The sequence below is a fragment of the Anguilla rostrata genome, chromosome 10 (assembly GCF_018555375.3).
Source record: "Anguilla rostrata isolate EN2019 chromosome 10, ASM1855537v3, whole genome shotgun sequence".
NCBI lineage: Eukaryota > Metazoa > Chordata > Actinopteri > Anguilliformes > Anguillidae > Anguilla > Anguilla rostrata.
In genome coordinates this window covers 26,241,381-26,265,291 of record NC_057942.1, presented here as the reverse complement: position 1 = coordinate 26,265,291, position 23,911 = coordinate 26,241,381, and the positions used below count along the sequence as shown (strand labels likewise).

Below are 23,911 nucleotides of genomic sequence, written 5' to 3'. Positions count from 1 at the left end.
GCAAGTCACTTTTTACCGAATAAAAATTAACACTGTCAGCGGTGATTAACAAATCTACCAAGTATTTTAATAACTGATCTACAGGCGTGTAAATATGACACCGCACTTTGAAGAGCAAGTTTTCCACCTGTTGCATAAAGACAAAAATAATGTACATTGAATTTCTAATTATTATTATTTTCTTGCTAGCTTCTAGCTTTGTCACATTCGTGCAGCATAGCCCAGGTAGACATTTACGGAATGTACACGACTGACAAGCCGTCAAACACGTTTGACAGATGGAATATTTGCCGGTTAGGGTTAGCTAGCTAGTCAAATGGCTTGGTAGCCGAACTGTTTTAGCATAGGCTACTGGACTACCACATATAGCAAATAAGCGTTAGCTGATTACGCTTTCTGCCAACTAATTATTTGGTTAAGTGGGCTAAAGGAAATAGTAAAAATGACTCGGCTACCGCAAAACATCAGAGGAGGATTATTTTATGGTCGTCTAGTGCAGCTGTAAATAGCACACGCTATAATGAAACCACTACAAAATGGGATGCCTGCATTTTCTGACTTCGCACAGGTGGACCGTGGTCGGAGCCGCAATGTCAAGGCCAAGAAACGCCACCTCCCACCCCAGTGACCACAGATTGTAGCCCCTACTGTAGCTCAGTCCTCCGCAGTAATCCGGAAGTGACGCAAACTGTACCTCATTGGTCCAGAACAAATATTGGCACTGTGCCCAAATAACGCAATAAATCATGAAATCGACCCATGGACAGTCATAAGACGAATAAAATACACCTATTATGATTATTTGTTCTTGTGAGAAAAATTATTGACTTTGTATTTTGATCGCATTTGTACCGTAGACTTACATGGAAACCGGATATGAAAACACCTATACTGGAGCCATCCGTAGTGGCGCTAGTGAGCAACCAGGAACTACAACACCAGGAAATGAGCTTCAAAAACGAAGTCTGGTTTTGGCCGCTTGACTGAACTTCTCACACCACCAAAATACCGCGAAGGTTACGTGCCAATTTACGTTGTATTGCTATACATACTATTTTTATGATTGGATTAATTAGTAATTATATTTGATTCAACTTTAGCTGTGTTTCCATTACTTTTCAAAAAATATTATTTTCCATAACTTTTCCAGGGCCTGGAAATTCCATTTTAAATTTCAATGACTTTTCCAGGTTTTCCATGACCGTACGAACCGTCAGTTTATGATCAAATGTGATCGTATGTATGTTTCGTGAATGAGGCCCATTGTTATTAAAATCCTGAAACGCCGTTCAATCCATTATTGTCCTACATACGGAAATTTGGAATTACATTATGGCACAACTATATGCATAAATAAACCATATCACAGGATAAAACACAATAGAAATATTGAGTGCAAAGCATAACAAGCGGATCTATATAAAGTTATATTTGAATAGTTACAAAGTGAGTTAACTGCACAGAGCAAAGATAATGTAGAAATGTGTGTTCCTATCAATTGAACTTCATAGATACCTTGCAGCTGACGCCACAATTCAGGGAAAAAAAGGAGTTGGTCGCTGCTAGTTCAAGTAGCCTAATGAATGCACACACTAGAGACAAAATGCATAGGCTTCATCGGGAATGTCACTTGAAAAACTAAACAGTGTAATTCAGCAGTCTAACATTTGATGGTCTGTATTTCCTGCCTCTTAATCACCCCCATTACGTGAACTGTATTGGGAAACAAATTGCGCCATTAATTCAGTGTTCCGTCATATCCCTACCGTTTGCCTTTGTAGTTAATTTGACTGAAATCTAATTTTTTAAATTCCATTTTTTAATGTATATAGTATTTTGGGGCATATTTCATTGTGGACATAATAAATTAGATTTGTTTTTCTTTCAGATAGCTTACTTTGGACTTGTTGGTGGAATGACCACCAAAGAATCTGTTTGCCGCATCCTTTCAAAAATGCTTTGCAACTCATTTGAACTGGATGCGAGCCAATCGGAAGCAGGCATTTAAACCGCTTGTGCTTAAGGAGGTGGCTCTACACACGTTTTTTAATGAATATACAAATCAAATCAATTTTATGCGTACTGTATTTTATAGAAAACTATCACGAAGATGCTTTACACAGTAGCAGAAAAAAAACCAGACCTGAACTCCCAAATAGCAGGTGGTAAAAAAAAATAATAATTTTTTAAAATTAAAAAACTCCACAGCGGGGAGAAAAAACATCCAATGGTGGCAGGAAAAAGTTCCCCAATTCTTTTTCAGAAAGTTGTGTTCCGTGTTGTCACATTTATTTTTCGATTTTGGGAAATATTTTATCGTGGTGCTCTAAATCTTGCTGTGGTGTAGCAGCACGACTGATTATTACCAACGGAAACCATGAAGCCTCCTATATAATTGTAGCCTAACAGCACATAATAAAAAGTACTTATTTGACTGAATAGGCTGGATTATTAATCAAAATTGTGAAATTGTGAAATGCAAAACTGACCATGAGAAACCCAACGGCCCCCACCGTCAATACAATCGGCAATTAGTGATCCCTGAGGGTCATATTTGGCCGATCTAAACACAGACAATTGCCCTACCCTTGCGGCGTTGATCCTTGTATTCTTGCCTGAATATGTTCTTTGGTACAATCAAATTGGATGTGTGTTTGGAAATACGCGGGAAGGTATTACGCTGGCTTATACTTGACTTGTCCTTATTGCCAAATGAGTTACAGTACTGTGAAACCTCATAGTAGCGAAACAATGTTTCAGTAGCTTACAATCAGAGACCTCATAGGCAATTTAATTATAACCAAAGCTTGTTCAGAGTGATTCATGATGATGTAGACTAAAGGACCAAGAGAGCACTATCATCAAACCAGACAGTGGCATGTTTACTTTTATTGGAGCACTTGGCTACTCGTGCAGTGGAAAGAGTGTCTTCTGTGACCTTGCAGATATGTTCACTGAGAGAGAAGAACGGCTTATGATACTTTTCAGTCCACCAAGCAGTAGATGCGATTTGAACGTTTTGGTTATGCTGTAGCTCTCATATAGCCCATTACCTGTCTGCTTCAATATAGCCCGCTTCTAGCCAAAGCATTTAATTTAAGCATTAGTTATTGTTTCGGCCCAAAGCACCACAGGTATTAAATAGAGACATTTTTTAAGCCTTAAATGACATTAATATTGCTTTGATTAAAAAAAAAAAATTATTTTCTGTTTTCCTCAGGAGCAAGGTTATAACAGGCCTATAGACAGTAGCTCTTAACCTCATTCCTGGGAACTCCCTGTGTATGCTAGTTTTTGTTCCGACCACAATGGCAATCCCAGAATTTTAACGAGCTGTTGATATTACTTAATTATATGCATTTCATGTTTAGAGGGGATTAATCACGGTCTTAAGCCACATTATGTCAGAAATGTATATGCATGTCATGAAGAATAAAAGTCCCATAATCATATTGTGCTATATTGCAAACAATTACAGAAAGACAGGTAAAAATGATTTAACTAACCATATTAAAGACTGAGGTGAACCAGTTGGCTCCTGATTGGTGAAAGTATGGACCTAATTTGGAGCGTATTTATTTACCGCAGTCTGTTACCTCTTTTTATGCATTTGTTTGCAATATAAAGTAGCACAATAAGCACAATGTGAAGATGCAAATAAAATACAATTTTATAAGACCAAGCCTACTGTTGACTATACTTCTTCAGGTACCGTATCTAGGGAGATTCTGATATTCTGACGGTAAAGATCTGGCGGACAGACCCAGGCCAGATCCTTTAATCGAACAATATCTGGGGGGATTCTGGTGCTGTAACGGCAGTGTTGGCAAACGATACGCAGGCCAGATCAATCATATCTGGGAGGGTTCTGGTGCATCAGCAGTGTTACTGTGTTGTCGGCAAAGATCCTGTGAATGGATCAGGGCGAGAGCAATAGGGCAGATTTTGGGCAGTCATTCAAAATGAGCCTGAGCCGACTCTGGCAAATGATTTTGGCCTGACTAATCTGTTCAAGCCAAGAGATGCAAATTGCGTTAAAAAGCACTCCCTTTAATCCTCGTCAAATAACGCTCTTATTTCTGAACGTAGGGTAATTTCTTTTTTTTATGCAGGGGAGACTTGCGACTCTTAAATATGTCAAATCTACTGACATTAAAGCCAGGAATGCATTTGAAAACGCCTACTTTCACCGTTTACTCAGTTTCCACTCAATGTTTCCATGCATTGGACCCAATCGAGGACAACGTGAATCAGATGTGAATACCGCTGTTTTAATAGGTTACCTGTCTTCACTGCTTGTGTAATAAAATACGAACTTTACAAGCTACTTATACAGTCCTGGTCACCATTATTGGCACCCTTGAATTTTTTGTATAACCTGTAGAATATCTTCAAAAATAAATGGAAATGTACCAAGTTTGTATCATCAGAATATTTTAATAGGATGTCCAAAGTATTTCAACAAAAAAACATTTTTCAACTTACATTACAGTAATTTCAAAGAAGAAATAGAAAATTTGACCTGGACATTAATAAAGGCAACCTTCCTTAATATTTGGTTGCACGCTCTTTGGCAATGATGACGGCCTCCAAACGTTTCTTGTAGCCATCTATAAGCTTCTTGCACCTGTCAGCTGGTAGTTTCTCCCACTCTTCCTTTGCAATTTGTTCAAGCTCTTGAATGTTTGCAGGATTCCTTTCCCCATGGCAGATTTCAGCTCTCTCCAAAGATTTTCAATAGGATTGAGATCAGGACTCATTGCTGGCCAGTTTAAAACAGTAAATTTTTTCCTTTTCAGCCATTCTTGAGTGCTCTTGGATGTGTGCTTTGGGTCTTTATCATGCTGGAGAACCCATCTTTGACCCACACCTAGTTTTCTTACACTGGGTAGGACATTTCGCTCTAAAATTCCTTGATAATCCTCTGATTTCATGATTCCTTCGATACAATCAAGGCCTCCAGTACCAGAGGCAGCAAAGCAGCCCCACAACATTATGGATCCTCCACCATGCTTAACTGTAGGTAGGGTGTTTTTTTCCTTATAAGCTTCATTTCGTCGTCTATAAACAAATCACTGGTGTACATTGCCAAAAAGCTCTATTTTGGTTTTGTCTGTCCACAGAACATGTGCCCAGGTTTGTGGTTTGTCCAGGTACTCTTTGGCAAAGATCAGTTCCTTTTTATGTCTTTTTTTCAGCAATGAGGTCCTCCTTTCCCAATAAAGCCCTTCTTGGTTTAGTGTGCGGCGTATGGTATGTGTTGAAACCATGACTCCAGATTGTCCCAGGTCAGCCTTCAGCTCTTTGGATGTTTTACATGGTGTTTTTTCCACAGTTCGCACCAACCTCCGAAGACTTCTCTCATCGATTTTCCTCTCCCCCCCACATCCAGGGAGGTTCTTGACAGTTGCATGCTTAGCAAACTTCTTAATAACATTGCGCACTGTTGAAACAGGGATACCAAGGTCTTAGGAGATGGCCTTGTACCCTTTAGAGCAGGGATCATCAACTCTGGCCCTCAGATCCAAATCTAGCCCTGGTTTTCTTTTCTCCCGGGCAATTAGTGCTACTGATTGGCCAGACTGTCTTCACACCTGACTCCCAGGCAAAGGGAGGGTGGAAAACCAGCAGTTCCTGGCCCTCGAGGACCGTGAGTTGCTGATCCCTGCTTTAGAGGTGTTTGGTGATAATAGCACTTCTGATGCTCTCAGACAGCTCCCTTGTCTTCACCATTGTGTAAAAGGAACAGGGAATAACAAGTGCCTTTTTTAAGCATTAAAGTCATTGTTCATTGGCTAATTCATGTGGGCACTGACAATTTATCACAGGTGAGTTTAATTTATAATTTATCACAGGTGAATCAAATGTAATTATTTTTTTCAAACTGATTTGAAGGGTGCCAATACCAGTGTCGTGGCAATATTTCAGTTTTTATAGTTTTTTCCTCCTATTGTTTTTTAAAAATTGTTATTGTTTCATCATTTGCTGTTATGTTGTCCTCACTACAGTGTAGGAACTGCAGCTATCCAACTAGCTAAACTCTTGTTGCAAAATGATGACTTGAGTCATAGTAAGCTTTACTTGCTGTTTACTGTGGCTCTTCAGATTAGTTTATATTCATAATTTTGGAAGAAAAAAGTGCCACAAGTGCAATTGTCTAGACAAAAAATCAAAAATGAATTTGCACTTTTTTAGTTTGCAATGAAATACTTAGAGATTGCATATATACAACAGGTTAAACTATACATGTGCTGGATCAAAAACTTCTTGACTACAAGTTCATAAAATCTAAGGGTGGATATGTAGAACTACTATAGATGTATGAAGCAAAAACTAAGCAGTGTACCCAGCGTCTCCAAATCTATCCAAAATGTCTAAATTATTCAAAGCTGTAAATCACAACATATTCACGTATTTCACTATAAATCAACTGTTTTGACAGATAGAGACAGAGACAGTAAATCAATGATACTGTTCTATTCGCTATAGCTAGGTCTATCCGCAAACACATGGCTTAGCTATGCTCAGAAGTCCTCAATAATAATAATATTTTCCAAGAAATTACGAAAAAATCGTTGATAACGTTTCGTCAGGTGCAGTGTCTTTTACTGCTACCACAGATATGGGTAAAGGTTTTCCTCTGCAGTACGTCAGACTTCTGGAAGACTGTGGGATCCTGAATCAGGCCACATCTATATTTGTAGTAAATTAGCCATTTTGTTACTGGTAAGTACTTTCACTAACATTAGTATAAGCATCTGGAAGTGATTCAGCAGAGTCAGAAAGTGAAGAGCAAATCGACAGTTTTTTTTTTTTGGCATATTATGGAGAATATGGAGCATATTATGGAGGAAATTGGCATGTGAAATATTGTTACGAGCAGAGTACAGTCCCGAACAACAAGAACGAGAGCAAAATACTCGGGGCAGTGGTTTCAAAGCAACCAAGAGCAAGCAACCAAGAGCATGGTGCATTTGTGGGCACTGTCAAGCAATACCATCAAAGGAAGAATTCTTTATATGTTGCAACAAGTAGGACAAAGGAGAATATTTGCTACCCAATGTGAATCCAGAAGGTGATCAAGTTTGCTTCACTCACCTCAAAGATGCAGTCCAAACCATCGGGGCCACACGGAAGACTCTCCAGTAAGTAAAAATTGTCACTTAGTAAACTACCGATTAATGACATAGCTGCATATATTCATGATGGGCTTATAAAATAATGGGGAAACAAATTTTTGGGTGCAGTTCCCCTTTAAGATAAAGATGACACTTTGAAGCCTAACTACGTACATTTAATGCTTTAATGAATGTTTTCATTTTACAGACATATTTGGAGACATTAAATGTTGAGATATTTTGTTCTTGACCGTTAGGCAGACATCACAACAGAAATGATTTTTAAATAAGTAACCCCCTTATACTCATGTTTTTTTAGAAAATACATCTGAACACTGTGCAATGGAGCCAGAGACATTAGAACAGTTGTTGTTCACATGTTGTGATTTTGTTGATGATTTGGTAATAAACCATGTCTGATGCATTTCTGCAAATGTAAGTAATTAAAAAAAAAAAAAAAATTTTATTTAATAAATGGCAATTGGTCAGCTATAAGCCAATGTTGAGGAAACTACAAAAGGTGCAAAAATGTGACCTTAGCCAATGCAACACCAATGGATGTCAGCGCAACGTTATGACATCCTAATGTGGATGTCAGCGCAACGTTACGCCATCCTAATGCCAGCAGCCAAAATGTCATGGATACAATGTCAGATGCCAGCATTATCCCAACAAATCCACTGACCTTGGTCAAATGCACCACTGCAATCTGGGGTTGATCTTTGTGTGGTGAATGCACTTTTTCTAGTAGCAGTAATCACAGTGTGCAGATTTTTTTCCCCAAATTCCAGTAAAATCATTAAATATCTTGTTTATTTTGCCCAGAAGGTTACGATGCTGTATGGTAGCCTACAGCAGTGGTTTCCAGACTGAGTCCTGAGGCACCCCAGTGTATGCTGGTCTTCATTTCAACCATGTTCATGTTTAAAGGAATTAGCTATTTACCCTCGTAAGCCAAATTATTCTAGAAATAGCTTTGTGTGCCATGAGGAGTAAAATTCCCATGTTCATACTGTGCTACATTGCAAAACAATTAGGCCTACATAAACAGGTAACAATTGAAGGACTGAGTTTAAACAACAGGCTCCTAAGCAGACTGCTGAACACACGTTTAATTTCTTTCATAGTTTTTTTTTCCTTATTAACACAACGCAGGTTTGGCTTGTTATTTTCTTTTTTTGTCTTTGAATACTTCATTTTTTTCCCCAGATGGTTAGTTTTAGTGGCCAGGTGTCCACACCATCACCGGTTAGGAGCACTGTCATTAATTTTGGTCTTTAACCCTTTTGCAGGAGGCCCCTAGTGGCCAGGAAGCTGGCATCCTAAATTGCACAACTCAGACATTCTTTGCTCCAGCAACCAAACTATGAGTGGAAACAACAAACTCTGTGTTCTCGCTTTATGAGTAGAGGATACACTATGGAAAATATGGAGTTTCTAGGTGCCACCATTGCTGCATAGGTCATCCATTTAACAACCAACCCCTCCCAGCAGTCTCATCTGCAACTACACCAAGCATGATACACTGGACAACTGTGTCTATCAGGGAGTTCATGAAAATATTCTTTCACCACCAAAACTTTGTATTCCATCACTGCAACAAGATAAAGCCAATAGCCCAAAGGTACGCCAATACAGTCAGGAAAAATGCTGCTCACTTAATAGCAAAATAAAAAAAAGGAATTTTTGTGGAATTGTACCACGTCATTCTACTATCAAATATCTGTGACTAAATATGGAATAAATATACAATCTTACCATTGGTTTTACACATAAAGATGTCCCTTTCAAGGTTCAGTGGTCATTTATTGTCTTGAATAAACAATTTGAGAAACAAACACACAAATAGAAAGTGGGAGTAGGTATTTACAATGGCCACGTGCAAAACCCCAGTAGCTATTTACCCCGGCATAACTCCTTTCATCTCATTTTCTTTGATTGTGTAGAGTATGGTACAAGCTTTAACAGTATATGGCATGTTTCATTTGAATTTTATTACAAAGAGAGAGAGCCCCATGTATCTGCATGAGTGGCTGCTTCAGCACAGCATAGTGCATTCAAACATAACATTACACTGCAACCATTAAGGCACAACTGTTTTCCCTTTGGTTTTTGGAATATTTTTGGCTGGACCACAACAGCGGGGCCAGTCCTACAAACGCGAATGTCTGTGACTGAGTGATCAGACATAGTGACTGAGTGATGAAGTTACACCATTGTTCGGCCGAGTTATGAAGTTACAACATTGGTCGGCTGGATGAAGTGTGTTAGGTCCAGCCATTAGGTTTTGACCTGGTCTTGTTCTAATTTTGCCAACTCATCAGCATGGCTAAAGAAAATTCTCTGGGGAGTGGGTCAGAAGAGGAAAAAGCATACAGTCTAGCTAGGATACAAGAACAACGTATTACTGCTTGTAACATTTCAATTATTTACATTATTTACATTACATTATACATATTTTTGATATTGTTATATTTGCATTGATCGCAAGAGACAATTGTCAGCCTTTGCTAATAATACTCAGCACATTTCAATTGGGGGCTAACTAACAGTATTAGCTGCTGATAGTATGGAATGGAAATGGAAAACACTTCAGATTTACTGTGTGGCAATATGTGCTCGATGAACATTAAATTTCCCTTGATCATAAATAGTAACATTTGTAAAAATGTTGTCCCATCCCCATGCAACAAAAGATTACCTACTGTACAGCTCAGAAACGCATACAAGAGTGAATGATTGCATATTTAGGTATTTGTACCACAATGTGTCACAATGTTTTTGCATTATTTTTCAAAGTGATATCAATGTTTCATCTTAAGCCATCAAAAAGGCACACATTTACATATGTATAATGGACAAAAATGTATTCATTTTTTGAGCGATTTTGTATAGTTTTTTGAAAGATATCTTAGACACCTATACCGATGAAAAGATTTGCACTCAGAAATGATGCAAAAGTTAGTTTCATGAGTCAAAACAGTTCATTTTAGTGAAATATATGATTATGCTATAATTTACAGCAATGCAGAATTTTGATATTTTGAATAGATTAGGAGACACTAATTTGATACTGCTTCACTGATCTTTATCAGTTCTGTGTATCACCCTCAGATTTTCCATACTTGTGGTCAAGGAGTTTAAATGATCCAGGACATGTATCGTTTTACCTGCTATATATGTGATCTCTTAATATTTCATTTCAATCTGAAGGCGAACAATTTCATTTTCGCACTTTTCACCAAGATAGTTGCATTTTTGGCACTTTATTTCTAGCTAAATTAAGTTAGTATTGTAAATGGTACAAGAGTCCTGCTTAATTTAAGCCATTTCCAGGTTTTATAACTCACACCTCGAGTAATAAAACCTTAAATAGAACACACCCTAAATGGGTCAGGATTGCCCAGATTTTGCAACTGCGCCAAGGGGTTAATTTCATCAATTAAATAATTTGTTTGCAATATGGCACAATATGACCGCTGTAATTTTGTACAGTACTTCATGGGATGCATAGCCGTTTCTGACATAATGTGGTTAATAAGGTAAATAATCCATCTAAAAACGACAAGCACATAATTAAGAAAATTAACAGCTAGTTAAAATTCTGGCATTGCGGTTGAAACAAAAACTAGGATACACGGAGGAGCTCCAGGACAGAGATTAGAATCCACTGGCCTACATCTCTGGTTAGGGTTTGCCAGACGCCCAGTTTTCGACCGGAATGTCCGGTTTTCAAATTCAGATGTCAATGACATTTGCCCGACAGCTTAATTTGTAACGTGTTGGGTTAACAGACGCAATATTAAATCTCGAACCAGTTAAATCCAGCGGCTATCGGCTATTTCTCAAATGGAAGTAACGTTATCAGCTAGTTTTAAATTACCACATCTATCCAGAGATATGGTTAAAGTTAGGCTAAATTATTCAGGTAACCACGTTGAAATCAAACGGAATTATGTCATGAAATGTCGGCCAAATGAAACATTTTGATGAATTCAGCCAATGCAGCAGGCCTAAATAGAACACAAAATCAGAAGCCTACCTTTAGCTCTTTGTCACCGGGCATGTTGCATACAGACGTTTTGTGGTCATTGATTACTCGGTTTAATTCTAAAGACCTTTACACGGGATAAAACCTCGTGAAGTGAGGAGGTCGGCAAGGGGATGTCCAGATGGGAACACCATTGCAGTTATCTGACCTCAGTTGGGGCGGAGCTGTCTCTCTGGTTCTGTCAGTGTAAACATAGCTAACTAGTGGCTGCAGTGAAAATAGCCTGTATATTTATCTGCGCATAGCCTTAGCAGTTGCTGTTGGCTCAGCTACATTAACGTCTCGTGTTCCATTATCCACAAGTTTCCATAAAAACCTATCGCTCGAAAAGAACCTGAGTCCTCGCAAATAAATTCACCCACGGGTCTTTGCAAGTCTCGCGACTTAAACGGTGAATTCTCATTTAAACACAGAGAACTGCAGTAAAGTGAGCAACCTGCTGCCAGGAACTTGAGTGTGCTCATGCAAGGGCAGGCATACCGGCAATAGCTACTAAAGCAAATCACGTGGTTTTAAAGGACCATGCAACCGATCTGAAAACCTTTCCATTGCTCCATTTTATGCTTCATTTACTTAATTTCAACAAGAACACGTCTTCAACGTACAAAAATGGGAAGTTACTGACGTATACAAAGCACTATATATAAGCCTATAATTAAACTTGCAAAATCTAGGCCTAACGTATTGATATCAAAATTAGGCCAAATTACAACGAACAGTATTAGTTATCTTAGCTCACGCAAATAAAACAAGCTCAATTCCAAAGCAATGTGCTCAATGTTTCAAAAATTATTGAATCTAACTTGGCCCTGTGTTTTTTTCGTCTTACCATTTCAATGAAGAGAATGTAGTCATTCAAAGTTTATGTATAACATGAAAGTGCGAAATTCCAATCAATGTAGTGTGGGAACAATCTGGAACTTGTAAAATGATGACACCATATGTTTAACAAGCGCGAATCCGCAATAGCTGCAACTGCACACGCCCATGCATCCATGTGTGCATGCATCCACGCACACACCCTCACACAAACACGTGACCTCTTCTTTGGCTCATGACCAATCTTTCCACAAAATCTTGCGCAAATCTGTGGATCCATTCTGGAGTTATGCGCATTTTTGTGATAGGCCACGCCAATCGCCACGCCCCCTCTTGGTCAATCGGCCTGAAAGTTACTCAGTTGTACCTTCGGTCATGAACAACCTCCATGCCAAATTTCAGCCTTCTGGGGCTAAAACTGTGACCGCTACGGGGTGGAACACTTTTCTGGACCAACCAACCAACCGACAGACAGAGCTACAGAGCTGCGGTCACAGCAAAAAAAAATTGCATCCAGTTCTTTGGGTGTATGAAAAGCACATGATGGAAAAAAGTGCATTATTATTATTATTATTATTATTATTATTATTATTATTATTATTATAACAATAAATTGTTTCCACAAATAAGAATTTTTATTATTTTACATTGAAAAAGAAATTGTACTATTGTACTTATTTGGCTAAACTTTATTTGACCCACAAAAATGTTAATGGGGCAATGTCATGATAGGTTAGTAAGATTTATTTATAAATATTTATTATATTATTATATATATATAAAATATTTGTCATTTTTATCAGTATTTATTTACCACAAATATATCAACAACCTTCCTTGCTCAACTGCTGTCATTCAGGTTTTAAATACATGTTTTAAAACTGAGATAGTCCACACACGTCTCCAAACTTGTGAAAATAATTACTGTGGAACGTAACCTTTGGGGAGGTGGCTAATGTGGTTGTTGTGACATTGCGTGCCACAGTCACAACAGCACAGTGCTGTTTAAATGAATTAATCATTTTTTAAAATGAAAATTAATCAAGAATTATCTGAGGAGCAGCATAGGGAGAGACTGAACTGACTACAGGCTACTTACTGTAAAGAGCGTCAGAGCTTGGGAGCAGTCGATTGCTGATTATTTTGTAAATGTAGGCTCATCAGATGCCCTTCAAATGAGTGAGTAGATAATGTGCTTTTCAAGGGGATTTGTGCTGTGATTCTGATGGTGCCAGCCAATTATAGTTTCAACTGGGCCACCCCTGTGTGTCTCAATAATTGTTTTGTATTTATATAGCAAAGCAGCAGTGCTATCTAGTAAACCTTGATCATAAAATTTGGATAAGAATAACCGTAATCCACATGTTACTTAAAGGGATAGTTCACTTTTTTAGATCCCAGTTCCGCTGATCTAGCCTACTAACCACAAATTATGTGATAAATTGGGGGGCTCAAGCTCTCCCAACTTGTGTAGGCACAGCTCACTCTCTGTTTGCCTTTAGCTTTGTTAACCAAATAACATTAATTTAATGTGGTCTGAAAATGACCACCTCCCATATATTTAACAAAGACTAGTCCAATAGTCCAAAAGGCCCAGAGATGAAGTATAGAACAACAGACCTAGATGTGAGGGTGGGGAAGCGTTAACGACTTTAAGGATTTTGTTTTGTTTTGTTTTTAAGGATTCAGCGTTTTGTGCAGGTGAAGAGACGGGACTTCACTGCTGCATCTCTCTCCCCCTTCTCTCTCTCTCCTCCCTCCATTTCCTCTGAGTTTGTGCCCTTATGTCTTGTAAAAATGATTAAATCATGCATTAACTTTTCAAATGGTCATTTTCAGACAAGGTTAAGTATAGGCCTACATTTCGTAAAAATGATTAAACTACTAACGCTTACATTAGGCTACAGTGTGAAATATACACATTATATAATACCACTAACCTATTTAAAGACACTCAATTTCAAAAATAACGTAGGCTATATAACCGAAATATTTTGAGCAGTAATACTTACATAGCAATGATGACATTTTACCTGTGTTCAGTAGATGGAGACAGAGACAGTAAATCAATGATATTGTTCTATTCTCTTGTTTTTTTTTGCTCCAAAACATGATTTTCCAAGAAATTACGAAATATCGTTGACAACATTTTCGTCAGGTTCAGCATCTGCTACCACAGAGTGAACGTGTAAGTGAATGCGATGATGAGAAAACTTTCGGTTACTCTGACCTATAAGACGCTATTCCAAAAGCAAAATTAGACATGTTATACATCGTTAGAAATCTTATACTCTCACCTACTGAATAAATGAAGTGTCAATCAAGCCTGTACTAAAAAGGGAAACAACGCCGTAAACAACACGTGTGGCACTACGCACAGCTACCAAGGCGTCATAAATGCATGTATATTTCACAAACAGATTGTCCAAGACAATATTGGGTTGGGATGGCAGGTATGCCATCCCGCCAAGTTACGCCTTGGCGGGGGCATGCCCCATACCTATACAGCACCGAGAGTTTGGCACTTTTCAGGGTTCTCCACAGAAATAACCACAACAGCCACAGACACTCAGCCCTTAAAAACATTAAATTCTGTACATTCTGACCCCATTTCAACAGACAGATTTCATAAACAACTTCACGTCCACACAATAAAGCCCCAAACTAAGGGGATTTTGCCTTTTCTCCTTCTACTTCTTCTCTTTCTTCTTCTTCTTCTTCTTCTTGTTTTTCCTGCTGCCTATCCCACTAACAACATGTCTCTCCATTGGACATTTTACCTACACCAGTCAAATCTTCACCTACACGACCCAATCAAAAACTTGCATACACGCGCAAAATACCCATACCCATACCAGCTAGTCTGCCTGTGGCCTCGTGGGCAAGGTTACAGCCTTGGGAACATGAGGTCCTAAGTTCAAGCCCAGTTAGAAACATGTCTCTTTAACCTGCTTTTACCCTCACTAATAATTGTCTACTACTTCTCAATTATTGCTTTTGCACCATATCTACCCGCCGTTCACCGAACGTATACACTGCATTATGACGTACCGTATTGCAAAGCCATATGGATTCAACGGGAGCTCTTCTGTGCTTACTGGCCTGTGTTCTTCTTTAAAACCACGGACAGGTTTGCTAATGATTTCATGCATTGCATAGCTATGTCATGGTGCTGCACTAACAAAGTCACAGACTGGTAAGCCTCCGGTTGAAGGATTGAATCCCGCCTCGCCCTCAGGCAGATAATTTCCTCTTTTACACTAACGTTTTCTTACGCTTATATTTGCTTTACCAAAACTCACTCACGGCCACCCATATGCATTTCATGACGGCAAATGTATTCCTTTTATTAAAAAGTTACACCAGTTCACCACTGTACCATTTCTACTAACTATATTTCTTCACTTGGCTACCGTACAAAACCTTCTTATCAGCAAACGCCATGTTTCTACATTCATGTTACCTCGCCCTGTTCTCTATCTAGCCACATACAATTACTACATATGTACGCTCTGCAACTCCCCATTAAAACATTACATTTAAAATCATGACTCACTCATAATTATAACTACTACTACTGAACATGAGAAAAGCACATAAGTGCAATAGATTTCACACGTTACTTAACCCTCCACTTCAACAACAAATGCTTTATACCGACTGTTATATATACCGTTCGATAAGGAAACTAAGCTCGCTCATGGTCACTTCATTTACTTCGCACTATAGTCTGTGATCATGTCAACCTTCACCTACATGCCCATTCTGCTAAAAACATATCGTTTCAACTACGCAATTTCATAATTTCTCCCAATTCCTCTCACACTGTTGTTATTTTCTCATATGCAAAGCCTGCTGGGACATATGCGTCTGCTCCTATTCTCCACTATCAAGTTTTCCGGTTCAAGCTTAGCAAAACAGCGAAGAGGATTCCTACCTGCAGATAAGCCTATCAAAATGCCTTATAAACCTTACAAACACTAAAAGTGCATCGCCACGAAATAACAGACAACGGAGCAGGACAGAAGGGTACACAAGTTGCTCTAATTCTACGGGCTTGCTCATTCTTTTGTCAATCAAGGCTCGTTGGATGGCTGTCAAATCCGTGAGTACATACACTGGCCATATTTCACCTGCGTTTCCGATGCGTTTACACTTATACGCCACCGCACGCTTTGTCACAGCCATATATATAGCAAACCGAAACTGCTAAACGGTACACGCTCATCAGACTGTAAAAATTCACACAAGGATAGCCATAATCCACAACCGTTTCTTACAGGGTCACTTCACATTTCTCACTCTCATAATAAAACGCTTTGTAAAAAGAAATTATATCTCATAAAAAACACGTTTTCAACGTACAAAAATGCCAAGTTACTCACACAACTAAATTATTTTTCTCCGGTTTGACATCTTTACACTGAAATCAGACCTGGCTCTGCTCCACCTATACCCCTGGTTAATGCTCTGTGTAAAGACGGCTTTATTCCGATCATTATAATATATTGATGAACTTGATGGCAATGTAAATAATGGTAACATTAAGGCCAATTCAGATGAATGATTCGCAACGAGTTAGAACGTTTACAATCAGACGTCTTGGAATTTTGCAAGTTGCATCCAGTCTCGTAGCGAATCATTGATCTGAACCGACCTTTAGTTAGCTACATTGCAACATTGCAGCAAGGTAGCATTGCATTCGAGAGACATTTTGCGAGGTCGGTACCAGTCGGTAGCATTAGCTAGCGTTTTTTCTAATTGTTAGCTGACATTAAATCGTGTTAATTACATTAGCTAGCTAGCTAATGCAACGTTACCTGATATGAGAGATGGATACTGTGCGCAATGTTGTCTAAACTAATGTTGCCTTTCTTGACATGGTCCGGTAGCTAGCGTTAGCTGTGCAAATAGGTAGGCTATGTAATTTAGTAACGTTACATTGTCATCAAATGTAATACAAATCAGCATCATCTACATCAACAAATAATACGACCTCTCATGTTACACAAAAACTTTTTAGGGTTCCATACCCCCCCCCCCCCCCCCGTTATTGTAACGCTAGCAGACACCGGAAAAAACAGTACACCGCTCACACACAAGTGAGTTGAAGAGCGAGCCTGTTGCGTTAGCTCCGTCTACCCTCTCTGGCGGACCAACCACTGATGGGTGATGGAAAACACGTCACTAACTATGCACCGCTTGTGATTTTTTCCCGGGTATGTCGCCACAGACACCCAGTTCTTTAATCATAAATTATTATATTAATAATAATATTAATTAATATAATAACAGGCTCAATCACCATTGTGTTACCTAATTCGGCGATAGATAGTGACTTAACAGACATTTATTTTAATGAAAATCTTTGAGATTATTACTTTAAATCCGATTTTCTTAACACGTCCCAGCTTAGAGTCTGTACATCACAGACGACTCAAACGTGGCCCAGTTTCCTGGAGCATCTGGTGCATTCAGTACTTTAGCTTTAGACCTAGCTCCCAGAGGTCACTGAGGTCCACGCTGAGGACACTGGGGCCAGCTCATCAGCTGCAAGTTCCACGGGCCAGCGTTTTTCATTCATGCGAACACCTGCAACTACTAGGCCTAGTTCACCTGCACGGACTGCTTCAGCCCCCCAAGAGCAAATTTGGCGAAAACATTTTAAAGGTAAGTCTTGTCTGTGTTTCCTTTGTTGTGATGATACTGATTTGTAGCAATTATTAGAATGACCGAAAATGAATAAAATTAAAAGTCAACTTCAGTGGGAGGTGACAAGGTGAAGTGCACAGCATACAGTAGTTACTAGCATATAACGTTAATTATGGTTTCCATTAGGGAAACATCTGGTATGCGGATGGGGGTTGCCATTCTTTGACTTTTTCCATGTATGTGATAGTTGATATGTACTTATTGTACATAAAACATACAAACATTTTGAGTGGTCAATTTTTTCCCTGAATTAATTTAATTAATGATGATATACAAATACTTAAGACCATTAACCATTACTAACATTTGAAATGCCCTGTGTATCTTCACAATTATTTTAATATCATAATTGCTTCTACATCGGTGTACCTTGCTGAGGTGGTTGATGGGAGGTTGAGTCCCAGCAGAATGGTGGTGGTTCGGTTCTTAGAATGTGAGGCTACCCTTCAGGGGATTGTCAGGAAAGTACAAGATGCCATTGGCAATTATGACCCCATGGTATTAACTGATGCACAAGGGAATGCGATTTTAGAGTCGGAAGGAACAGTCATTTTGTTTTACAGTCAAGTCTTTACTTTGTTATTGAAAATTAGATGGCATGTGATTACTCTGCTGAACCAGCCACTTAAAACCTTTTTTCTCCCCCCACCCCAAAGGGTCACAGTACTGGAAACAAAATGCCAGAAAGATTCTTGCTTTACTAGAATGGGATTTCCAGGAGGTGCAGGGCACAAAGAGGAGGAAACTGAGGTAGACTTCAAAAATTATATTACTGTTATTTGTCCAAACAATAACTCTAAAGAGAATGCAAGAGGATAATAAAAAAAACCTGCTGGCATCTCCTAAAAACCAAGGCACCCTGTTTGCAGTCACAAAAGTTTATTATATACCTGCAAATGGAGTGCCTTGTTATTTATTTATTTTCATGGATATGCTACATGGTTTGTTTCTTGGATTATCCTTTGAGTTGTTGTGTGGACTATTTAAAAAACTGTTTTCCAATGAGCACCCGTTTGCCTACCCTTTGGCCAGCAGCGTTTCTATATTTACGGTGACCTCCATAATGTTTTGGACAAAGTAGCATTTTCTATTAATTTGGCTCTATACTCCAAAAGTTCAGTTGAAATCTAACAATTAAAATGAGGTTAAAGTACAGATTTTCAGGTTTTAATAGAGGGTATTGGATTCACCATTTAGAAATGATAACACTTTTTTTGCTTAGTCCCCCATTTCAGGCCACCTAAAACATTGTGGCATTAACATAATGTAAATTAGAGCCAAATGAAAACAAAATGCTTTTTTGTCCCATACATGAATGCAATTACAAAAGGAGTGAATTGTTTGAAAACAATGAATGTTCTCATCATTGCAATACCACCACCAGAAAAAAACAAAATCTCATATTTTTCCTTGTAGCACTCAAAGAGATTAAGACATTGCAGGCATAGGAGAGGTCACTGAGAAAATAGAGGAGCTTGTACTGGCATCGCAGAGCCTACTGGCTGTCATAACAGCCATGAGAGAGCTCACCAATCTAGCTGCCACCCAAAGAGTAATCCTCACCGCTCCCCAGCTACAGACCGTCAAGGAAGGATTCAGCTGTGATTTGTATGAGTATGTATGCAATTTATAGTTATAAATTGTCCTATATCTAAAAATATTTTTTGATCCATTTCTTGCAGTGTATCCTAAAATGTGAGATGTCCACATTGTAGATTTTAACATTTTTATATTCTACAACCAAGGTTAGCTGTTTCTTATCCACTAGTTAATTCAATTTACTGATGCAAACCTTTATGTAATGCTCATGGTGTAGTGATCCAATAACAAAGACAATTTTAATTACATTAAATTTAATGTTAAAATAGAAAATAAACCATTCCACTGTCATCCAGCACATCTAGAACACTTAGGACGGACAGGGACACACATGCGAGTGCGCACACACACACACAGCAATTGACTAATTTTTCTCATTTAACTTCATTGAGGAGCCAATGTTCTTACAGTGCTGCAGAGGCATTATTGGCTGCAAAGCATGTGTGCAGCAGTGGCAGCAGACATCTGTGCACTGTGCAAAATGTAGAGGGAACACCTTAGGCGAAAATGTACTTCCAGTTATGGGTCTAACAGATGCATTTTCTGTTTTGAAATCCCTTTTTCCAGTGGAGTAATTTTTTTACATGTTTACTCACAAAAGGGCATGCTGTATTTGCAGTTAATTGTTTAATGAATGCAAAAGTTGGTGGGTACCTTCAGCTCTTTTGTCTGTGTAGTTAATTTATTTACATGTTCAGGCTGGAGGAAGTCAGATTGGCACACAGCATAGAAACAACTGTTAATAAGGAAGGTGAAAGTTTGCTCACTATTTTTGTGGAGACCGAAGAGTTCTCTTAATGTTTAGGAAACATAAACAAACCTGCCACCAAAGTGACTGAGAGTGCACACTTCTAGAGCACTCTGGGCCTGATATGGCTTCATGGAGAAACTCTGTGGCCTTTCCTAAACACACCTGTTGCCACCAGTCAATTGTTGTTGGTACCAATTTAAGTTCTGAAAGTTCAAATGGAGTATGTGGCTTTTCACACATTTCTTTGAGTTGTGGTTATGAGATAGAGCAAGGCCTCTTTGTATGGGGCAAAGTCATTGTTCACTGCTCTAGAAAACAAATCTGAAATATCTGGATATTTCTCTGCAAAAAGATTCTCAACTGTTAGCTTGTCCTGTTCAGTTGAAAAGGGATCAACTCCAAAAGTAGAATATGGTGTCGGATCCCAGTTGCTGGCTGTAGAGGGCTGATGCTTCAAGTGCAGGAGGCAACAGTTCCTGTGGAATTCTTGTAGGACACCCGGTGTCTGCCAACTCGTTTGGTGTCCCTTTTCCTGTGAAATAAAGAACATACTGTTGATCTCAAAACTGCAAAATGCCTGTTGTAATTATTTCAATATTTGCAGACACAAGTTCATTTTACCAGGAATCCTGTGAGAGTTCCATGACTTCACCACCCTCGTAATACCAATCTGGCACAATTGGCCAGTCAGGTTGGACACACAGTATCTCACAAGGCTGTCTTCCATGTCTAGCTCCTCTTGATCCACCAACTGCAGAAGGGCCGTTTTCAGTGGATAGTTGACACGGTTGTTGACCTCAGGCTACAGTCTGTGTGGTTCTGATTTTTGTTGTCATTCAGTTTGTTATGGTGAGATAATAAAAATGTATTAAATAAAAATATATTAACTGTCATCAGGTATGTAAAATGTAAAGTTTATGAACAAACTTTAGTGTGGTTGCTTCTGCAGTTGTTTAGTGTTTTGCTGTCACCAGATTAAAAAAAGATAACTAGCATCTGTTCTGAGCCAGGGTAAATATAAATGTTGAATAGCAATGTTTAGCTTAAAACCTGTAGGACTGCTAGTCCAAATTTAGACAAAGAAAATCACAATACATACATACATGCAAATACATTAATAATAATGAGTATGCAAAACAACAGGTGGTGTGTCGCTAAAGCAACCACACTACTGAAATGTACCCTAGTGGATGAAGTCTGTAAATAAGGCATTCTCTCCTGATTATAACGATGCGGTGACAGCATTTCCTGCATGAAGAGTGTAAAATAAAATTCCTTTTCCTGGATCTTCTCACACCTGGTCCTACCATAGGTAATTACTGCAGGTCTGGTGGATGAAAAAGTCTTTAATTTGTGCCACACTTATCACACTTAAATAATTTATTCTCAGCACAATGTTCTCTCTATGCTGCTATGATAAATCAGGAGGGATCCATGAAAGAGATCTTCTCTGAAAATTGTCATTGTAGTTACCCGCTACAAGTTAAATGTTAGTGTTCACCAGTTAGTGTTTTGTCACATATTTTATGAATGCAGTAGCCACAATGTGTACAATGTGCAGCTTAAAGGGATAGTCTGATTTGTTCAAGAACAGTATTTGTTGTCATTTTTGTAATTTGAAGCCATTCTTTTCACTGCTATGTCTGACAAAGGCACAATTTAAATTAATTGGTGTGTTTAAAGTCAGTAAAAAACAAAATGATCTCCGCAAATGACCAAAACAAAACAGTGACGGGACAGCCACTCTATCGAAGAAATCAGACTATCCCTTTAATGTCCACAATGTAATATTACCTGAAAACATCTTCATAGATGTAAAGGTTGTTTTTCATAGGCATTGTAGAATGTCCAACAATCTTTTTGCTGAAGCCATCGACAGCTAAAACATGGGTGGCCCCAAACATAGCCAGTTTTTCATTCTGGTCCGTGTGAACCTTGTGACCCATATAGTCAGCTTGATACGGTATGTGGTTAAGGTTACGAGCACCCTTAAAGAGAAGGAAAAATATGAAACTATTTGATAGTCTGCAAAATCCTATTAGGTTATATGATCATAGGGTTACAATACAACTCTCTAACTTTTTAATCTGGTAACAGATAAATAATTGCAGCTAAACAACTGCTGAAGCTACCATACTTAAGTTTATTCATAAACTTTACATTCTAGTTACACATATATATTTAAAATGTTTGATGGCGTAAAATATCAATATATAAAAGGCAGACAGAATAACATACATGGCGTCTTGCTTCATGTTAGGGCTGATGCATAGTCCTCATCACTGCTCCAATTCGTTTCTCTGAAGCATGCATTCCTTTCATGGCCAGATACCCCTTCATCATCTTTATCCCATATGTTGGTCCCGTCTAGAAAATATGAATTAAGTCAAAATGCAAAAGACACAAAAGGAACCTAACATTTCCAAATACCAAAATAATAATAGCTGGCATATATTTATCCCTAAATTAGTCAATCCCTGTGTGTGTATGTGTGTGTGTGTGTGTGTGTGTAGGGGGTTTGTGATTACTAATAGGAATTACTGTAGGTCTAGGTTATTTATTACCATGTGATCTATTAGCCATTTACTATTTACTAGCAAAAGGAGATACGGGACACTACACATTCCCTCTAACGCTCTCTCTCTCTCACACACTAATCAAAGTAGGGAGGGGGAGATCCAGCTTACCTCGTTTATAGCTTTTGCCAGCTCTAACTCCAAATGTTCGTTGGAGAGCCCACTCAAGCCTGAGCCATGTTCAGCGCAAAATCTCCTGACACTTCTTGCTGCAAAACCTCTAGCGTCCCCATACTGATGTGACATATGCGCAGAGATTTCTGTAGATGACAGCCCTTGTTTCGTCATGGCTAAAATGCTGTCAGAATATGGTTCCAACGCCATCGTAATTTTCGTTTACAGCGATAAAAAATTAGTTATTTATTCTGCAGGGATTCACTGTATATTTAGCTGCCTGTACACAGGCCATTTTTTTGGTTTTGGCGCTACCCTGACAACTTCCGGTTTTAGAATATCGTAATAAACCCTCCTAGAAGGGACCATAAATAATTTGTAGGCTGTCACCACCTTTTTACCGGTAAGGTCCGGATATATAGGGAGTTGAGAACACGCCACAAGGAATATGGAAAAATATAATAGACTGTATTGCTGGTCAAGGGCAAAACGGGGGGAAAACCCCACTGGGCGGCACGGATAGGCTACGGGACGGAGCAATTTAGTCACTACGCACAGCCAAGTGCATTGTTAAACTTGTAAGAATGGTAATCATAGTCACTACACACAGTTGAAAACATTACACCCGTGGACGTGGCCACTATAGCCACTACACACAGCCAAGTGAAACTATTAAGCTTGTAAGAAGGGTAACCATAATCACACATAGCAAAGTGAGAATAATACGTGAGAATGCACACTACGATCTTGTTATAGTAGGCTACCACCCCGCAGTCGGAAAAAATCGGTAGGCTAGTAGTCTAGTAGCTACTCTCTTCCCAACCACCGACCGCCCCATGCAGTTTCCCTCCCGCACTGCCACTTATTAAGAGCACAAACAAACACAAGTAAAAACCCGGGACAGAAAAAGAACACAATTAGGCAGATTAAAACTTCCCGGCCAACACTGGAAGAGGCGACACCAGTTCGGTCCACGGCACTCCAGATTGGTCACATCCTCTGGTCACACCGCGCAAGTAGTGCGACGAGAACGATTGGCGAGGAGCGTACGGCGAAAGTCTGCTGAACACAGGTCGCAAACACAAGAATATGACCCCCGCAACCCCGCCTGGCTCTGCCCTCTATTTAAAGACTTGCCAGAGTCCACAACAGCACACGCAGGTGACAGTAA

General features: G+C 39.0%; 1 protein-coding gene and 1 pseudogene across 8 annotated transcripts in view; both read right to left on the bottom strand.

The window, feature by feature from the left end:
- Positions 1 to 12,105, bottom strand: part of slc2a11a (solute carrier family 2 member 11a) — an 84,687-nt gene extending 72,582 nt beyond the window's left edge. For 3 of the 8 annotated variants that reach the window (XR_010323937.1, XM_064297686.1, XM_064297687.1), the window contains exons 1-2: positions 11,161 to 11,664; positions 7,099 to 7,140 (exon numbers count right to left, since the gene is read on the bottom strand). Coding sequence is in view for 7 of the 8 variants with exons in the window: in XM_064297686.1 (XP_064153756.1) it covers positions 7,099 to 7,140; positions 11,161 to 11,184 (66 nt within the window). In the remaining variant the exon portion in view is untranslated. Of the gene's footprint in view, positions 1 to 7,098; positions 7,141 to 11,160; positions 11,667 to 11,998 lie in introns of those variants that run through there. The other 5 variants (XM_064297682.1, XM_064297685.1, XM_064297688.1 and 2 more) reach the window with 4 other exon arrangements.
- A 7,405-nt stretch (positions 12,106 to 19,510) lies between these two features.
- Positions 19,511 to 23,896, bottom strand: LOC135233800 (uncharacterized; annotated as a pseudogene).
- Between the last annotated feature and the right edge of the window lie 15 nt (positions 23,897 to 23,911).